Source organism: Ptychodera flava, chromosome 17 (assembly GCF_041260155.1).
Source record: "Ptychodera flava strain L36383 chromosome 17, AS_Pfla_20210202, whole genome shotgun sequence".
In the NCBI taxonomy this organism is placed as follows: domain Eukaryota; kingdom Metazoa; phylum Hemichordata; class Enteropneusta; family Ptychoderidae; genus Ptychodera; species Ptychodera flava.
The window spans coordinates 33982163-33989519 of record NC_091944.1 but is presented as its reverse complement, the minus strand read 5'-3'; the positions used below and the strand labels follow the sequence as shown (position 1 = coordinate 33989519).

At 41.2% G+C, this 7357-nt stretch overlaps 1 protein-coding gene across 1 annotated transcript; it reads right to left on the bottom strand.

Annotated features, from left to right (window-relative positions):
* Positions 1–3965: 3965 nt before the first annotated feature.
* On the bottom strand, positions 3966–5474 carry LOC139116406 (uncharacterized). The gene is made up of 2 exons (XM_070679043.1): positions 4424–5474; positions 3966–4327 (listed from the first exon to the last, which is right to left on the bottom strand). The coding sequence occupies exons 1-2, from the start codon at positions 5472–5474 to the stop codon at positions 3966–3968; spliced, it is 1413 nt and encodes a 470-aa protein (XP_070535144.1).
* Between the last annotated feature and the right edge of the window lie 1883 nt (positions 5475–7357).

Genomic DNA, 7357 nt, shown 5'->3' with positions numbered 1-7357 from the left:
CAGTCTTTTACACTTCCGTAGGTAAGATTTTTATTCGGCGGTCCTCCCCCTCACGAACAGGACCGTAGAAAAAGACCGGAATAAGACATAGCACTACATCGGATTTTAATCAGATTGCCGCTTTCCTTGCCAGATGGGGAAAATTGTTTAGAATACTGGCAAAGGCCATCGCCTTCACAGCCAACGATATTCGGGATAGTCTGTCAATTGCGCAATCATCTCATCGCTAACGCGAGTCTGTTGACTTTTGTTACTTCAAATTACTCTTAGACTATTTGATATTAAGGTAGAACGAACCTTGGGGACACAAATGTGGACTCTTAAACTTTTACAAATCTTTTCTTATATACCACATGTTGGGGTTCATTTTAAAGCTCTTGGTGTAAGAAAACTTTTCACCGGCTTAGTTTTTTCGAAATTCGAAAATTTAATTTTTTCTCCATAGAGTTAACACAGGGATGGCGGCCATTTTGAATTTTAAATATCGGTAAATCTTGCACGGTGACCCCGATTTTTTCTTGATTTTGAAAGAGAATGGTTGAAAGATTCCTTAAGGAAAGTTTGAGCAAAAGTTTAAGTCTTTCATTTTCGAGGCGCGAAATACCTTCATTTACCGACAGAGTCAGGGCAGGTCTAGGCCGTGTCGCCATAGCTTGCATAGATTTTACATCGGTACTTGGATTTCGCACTACCGCTCAACCTGACCCATTGGCCATTGTTGACTATATTTTGTGATCCGTAAACTGTATGTAACGCACAGATTGCACCAGAATAGCATGTTACCCTCCACTGGCAAGTTTTGTGCCCTGTGAAACATAGCCGTACGTATTTGAAAAGAGAAGAACAAAGTAAATTTATTCGCAGTGGTCCCGTCTAGTGAGTTCGATGATATCATTAGTATCAGTGTTTCAGTCATAGAATTTGTAAACAAATCCGAGTTGCATTTCAACTCGATCGGGCAATATTTATGCGTTTCAACGTATGTCACTACAGCAGCACAAACCTGGTTTATTTCTTCACTGAACAACATTGTGCAACGAATGTACGGGAATAACGTATTATTTCGAAGGTAAAAAGTGGTTGAAAGTCAGCGTTCCTGGGACATTCAACGGAACAAATATGATGTCATGCACTAACAAAATGCTTAGATCATGTAAGCATTTTTGGTGATGTGATGTGAGTTCTAAACATTATATTGTGATACCATTAGCTTATAAATATCTGTTGCCTGTGACGAGCATACATGCCTTCGATGGAAGTGACGGCGCTTTAGGCTATTTCATATTCGAAGTGGTTTCGAAATATTGAGTATTTATCTCCTTGTCATCAGAGAGACTATTTGTTGTATGGCCGTTATGTTATGGGACACGTTAATAATAGGCAACGAACAAGCAGCTAACATAACATGAACGCCATCTTTATTGCATGTGCTCATACATGAACTATGACCTTAGGTTGCACCATTATACTAAGAGGTGACATCGGGTAACATCTCCCTTTTTTCCAAAAATACACATAATCATCAAACAGTGTCAGGACCTGTCTGCTGTGGTCAAATGTGTATATCAAAGAGTCATATTTGCTCATGCAAATCAAGTGTCATTGTGCTGATGACGGTGTTGAACAACAAACTGAACGAATGCATGCAAACATTGTATAAAATCTTCGCTGAAATGAACTGATTTTTTTTTTTTATATATAAACAATAAACATTGTATCGATGCTCTGGCAGATTTTGGTTGAATTGCATAACTTTGCTCTAAACAACAAAATCACTGAATTTCTTTGGAACTACACTCTGTCTACCACTCCTAGTAACAGTAGAGTGTTTGATAGCTGGTGAGGGGGTAACTGGAGCAGTTTTGGCATCGGTTTCCCTACAAATAGCTGGGTTGATATCTTTAGCCAATATCGGTGACTGCAGCGGTAGACTTCCAGTGGTAACATCCGATTCCTTAATTGTAAATTCTGCTGATGTACAACTCTGTGAATGTGATTTCTTCTCACTGAAATCTGGACGAATGAACTTGCGATTTCTTCTATACAGCTTGCCTGAGTCAGATTCAACCAGATATGACCTAGAACCAACTTTGGCAACGCAGGACCCTTTTTCCCAGGGTGCTTTGGGGTTAATAGGTTGCATTCTCACTGGAGCGCCTATTTCCAATGGTGGTAATGGTCTTGCATGCTTGTCATATGCTGCCTTGGCTCTTTGACGCTTGAGTTTGATGTTGTCAGTCACACCCTCAACTATTTGTGGTTTCAGTAATGATGTGGCTGTTGGCATTGTGGTTCTGGTTCTTCTGGACATAAGTTTTTGTACAGGGCTTGAACCGGTCTCATCTGGTGTATTTCTCCATTCTAGCAAAGCAAGCTGGATGTCTTTGTTGTCACGTTTGGCCTTCTTCACCAATTTCTTTGCTATTTTTACTGCAGACTCCACTTTCCCGTTGCTCTGGCTGTGATGTGGAGAATTAGTACTGTGCTGAAACTCCCATTTTGAGGCAAATGTGGAGAATTCTTCACTTGTGTATTGTGGACCATTATCAGTCATCATGTCTGCAATACCATGTCTGGCAAAGTGAGCTTTGGTAGCACTGATGATAGTAGATGATAATGTGTCATCTAACACATCCAACTCGAAATAATCACTGTAGTAATCAACTGTTACCAAATAGTTTTCTCCATATAGTGTGAACAGATCTTGTCCAACTCTTGACCAAGGTGTGTTGGGAATTTGATGAGTCATCAGTGGTTCTCGCATCTGCTTGGCAAGAAAATCGTTGCAAACATTACAGGACTTAACTTTGTCCTTGATTTCTCCCACCATGCCAGGCCAATATAGGACATCACGAGCTCTTCGAACACAAGCATCTGGACCTAGATGACTGGAATGAGCTCTCGCAATCATTTGTTGACGCATTGTGATGGGTATGATCACTTTCATACCTTTGTACAGGACACCATCATGAACTGTCAGTTCATCTCTGAAGTTCCAATATTCGCGGATACAAACTGGAACATCTTCTCGCGAGTCTGGCCATCCTGTCATTACAGTGTTCATAAGTGTCTGCAATGCAAAATCAGCAATTGTACATGACTTGATCTGCTGGTGTGTGCCTTCTGATAAGCGCATATAATCAGCCTGATTGATCTCTTCTATCTCTCGAAACAGCTGATTTTCAGACATTGACTGAAATATCTGATATTCTGGAATATCTTTCTTGTCAGTATCAATGCATGGTTCATATGCCCTGCTCAGCATATCTGCGATGTCATTTTGGAACCTGTCAAATATTCAAAATGTAAATTGTACTTCTGAAGACGAAGAAGCATTCTTTGGAGCCGTTTGGGTGCTGAATGTATTGGCTTTTGGAAGATCGGCACCAATGGTTTGTGGTCAGTTTCCACAAATATCAGATCTCTTCCATGTAAGTACTGGTCAAATCTGCAACATGCGAAGACTATCGCTAAACATTCTTTTTCTATCTGCGCGTATCTTCTCTCCGTTGAGGACAATGACCTGGAAGCAAATGCAATAGGCTGGCCACCTTGCAACAGTGTGGCTCCAAGTCCTGATTCTGACGAATCACACTGTACCGTAACATCACTATATACATCATAGTACTTGAGTACTGGAGCAGAGCTGATCAGTTTCTGTATGGTGGCAAAGGCCTCTGCTTGCTGGCTTTCCCATACAAATACTGCGTTTTTCTCTATGACCTTTCTCAGTGGTTCACATACCTCTGACAGCTTTGGCAGAAATCTTGATAGGTAATTAACACATCCAAGCAGTCGCTGTATTGCCTTTTGTCACTTGGCTTAGGCATGTTGATAATGGCGGACACTTTCATGGGGTCTGGCTTAATCCTTCACTGGTGAGTAATTGACCCATAAATGGTACTTCTTCTTTCTCAGCCTGAATTTCTTTTTATTGAGCTTGAGATTCATCTCGCGAGCTCGTTCTAGTAGCTGCAGCAGATTGTTATCGTGGTCTCGGAGTGCTTCCTCCATGGTTTCTCCACTACCGTAACATAGAATATCATCCACATTTCTTCTACTCCATTTAGTCCTGCTAAGACTTCATTCTGGCGACGCTGATACTCTTCAGGTGCACTGCTGATACCCTGAGGCATTCTGAGGTAGCGATATCGGCCAAATGGAGTCCAGAATGTGGTGAGGTAAGAACTCGGTTCATCCAGTTTGACCTGGAAAAACCCATCCTTCGCATCAAGGACTGTGAAAATTTTAGCTTTTGCCAACTTTGGCAAGAGCTCATCCACAGTGGGTAATTGATACTTTGGTCTTCTAATCGCTTTGTTGAGATCTCGTGGATCAAGGCATACTCTCAATTTGTGTGGTTTCTGCACAGCAACGAGGCTGCTTATCCAATCCGTTGGCTCTGTGACTTAAGCAATGATACCTTGTTTTTCCATCTCATCAATTTTGGCTCTTAATGTTTCTGTTAGTGGCACTGGAACACGTCTGGGAGCATGCTGCACTGGTCTAACAATCGGATCAATGTCTATATAATACTTGCCTGGTAAACAGCCAAGTCCGGTAAAGACGTCATTGTATTCACTCATGATCTGTTCAAGTGTTAACGGTTCATACTGCTGACTCTGCAACATGTTGACTGACTTCTGCGGTTGAAGTGATATCCAACTGTTTCTGATGCATGTGTTGCCATCGATGATTGGCCAAGGTGCATTTTCTAGTATATCAAATGTTATGCTGTGCTTTGGACCATCTCCCTGGCTCACAGTCAGTGTATACGTCCCAAGCGGATTTATCACTCTGCCATCGTAGAGTTTGATTTTCCCTTTGGGTGGATCCAACTTCACATTTCCAATCTGTACAATACCCAGTAGATCTGAATGTGACATTGCACTACAGGTTGCTCCTGTGTCTAACTGTACAGTGACAGTGGAGGGGTAGTTGGTGTGGAAAGTAAGTGGAACCATAAATGCTGGACAGCTCTGTGGTCTCTTAGCTGCACCTATGCGATGAACAGTAAACAGAGAATCATCAGTATCTGAATTCTTCTCAAATCCTGAGATCTGGTGAACTTTTTTTGCATCTTTCCTCAATATTCTCTTCTGCCCTTGGCATACAGCTGCAAAGTGGTTAGACTTGCCACATTTATTACATCTTTTCCCATACGCTGGACATTTGGCTTTGTCCTTGGCATGAGATGTGCCACAGTACCTGCACTGGTTACAACTAGACTTTGGTGTGTTGCCATCTGTATATCGGGCATGCTTTGGGCGAGTCCCCTTGATGTTTGCTTTACCATGTGTATTCTGCTTACGTGCTACATGTACAGTATCTTGTACTTCTGCTGTGCTGCGTAGTTGTTCTTTATGTACCTTGGACAGTTCATTCGCTCGCAAAGCTTCTATACATCTTTGCAAATTAGGTACAGGACGTTCTCTCAGTAATCTATCTCTGGTTGCTGAATCATGTGTACCCATCACCAATCTGTCTCTGATTTAGACTGTCGAGTAATTTCTCAAACTCGCATGACTCTGCAAGCTGACGTAGTCGTACTACATACTGATAGACAGATTCGGCATCAGTTTGGTTGGCTGATCCAAACTTAACTCTCTCGAACAACAGATGCTTTTGAGGCATGAAATGATCGCCTAATTCTTTTAGAATTCTAGCTGGATCTTTCTAGTCAGCTGCGGACAAAGTGTCTTGACTGTTCATAACTTTTGCACAATCCATCCCCATAACAATACACAGTGCGCCTGCCTGTACCTCTTTAGGTTTAGTTTTGAGTTCATTTGCTATGTTGAAATAGTCCCATGCAGCCTGAAAATTCTTCCAATTGTGGACACATCACCTTTAACATTCATAGGCTGAGGTGCAGGTATTTGGTAAGCGGCCATAATGTCACTTTAAGATGTGTACTTACTGCGAGGTAACGTAAGACACCGTACTGCAAATCGAGCGTAACTGCGTCAGCTAGACACAATGGCGGCTACTGTGCATGTGCTGTAGTGACTGTGTGAGAATCGAAGGCATCGAGAATTCCCACGGGTCTACTTTTCACTTTCTCGTGGATCTGCTTCAGTCTAGTACACCGATGCCTCAAATCTGTGTTCTTTATAAGCCCATTCAGACTTTAGTTCACTCCTGACACCATGTTGTATGGCCGTTATGTTATGGGACACGTTAATAATAGGCAACGAACAAGCAGCTAACATAACATGAACGCCATCTTTATTGCATGTGCTCATACATGAACTATGACCTTAGGTTGCACCATTATACTAAGAGGTGACATCGGGTAACAATATTGGCGATAGAAACTTACAAAGTGATGGTGTGAGACATCTGAACTTTGAGTGACGTATATATATGTTTCAACATACTCTGGGAGTTGGACAAGATCTTGTAATTGACATGCACATTAATATTACAGACCATCGACCCAAGATTTTTCTGAACAAATTTAACGGTATCTCGATTCCTAAGACAACTCGCCTTTATTTAATTCAAGTACAATTAATCAGGCGCTACGGCCATATTAAGTCACTTACTTATCCTCTAAACATGTCTCTACGCATTGGTAAACGTTCAGACCAGTGCAAAATGGTTAAGTTTACACCAATTTAAAACACAACAAATCGGATAAGAAGAATTATAGAAGACACGTTTTAGGAATTAATACAAGAGACGGTAGTGGATACACCAATTTGAAACAAAACCACCCAATCATTAGCTAAACGTTACAGCTATCAATCGACAACCCAACACATATTTCATATCAATAGGGATATTTTGTCATGAGTCCGCCCTTTAAGTCCCCAAGTCTTCTCAAAAGCCTCCAATATACCATTGAAATTTTCAGTCCCTGGTCAGTTTTCCGTCCCCCAGAGGTCTTCGTTAGTGCAGTCTGAATGGATAAATGCATGCGCGATAAGCCTATCTCTTCACCCGGTCAATATGTTTGTAACAATAATTATCTCGTTGACTTATCGATATTGATATACTAGTATTGTATCGGTCAGCTATCTCACAAATATGATAGGACAAACTACGACAACATGATACTGTGCGCTATAAATCTCCTGTTGAAAACTTTAGTAGCCATGTAAAGGGTTGTTTTGCTCACGGATTGTGTTTGAACATATAGTATCCGTTTAATTGGGTTAATATGTGATATTTTACATATTGTAGAGTACATACCTTCTCGACAAGGAACGTTGGCATTGCCTTTAATCTCGCTACGAGTTTCGAATGAAGTTGAATACCAAACAAACATATGAGTGTCTTGTTACTAGCAATTGCAAGATAATAAAAAGATACTTTCAAACCATGGGCTTGCTTCTTACGCCTCATCATAAAA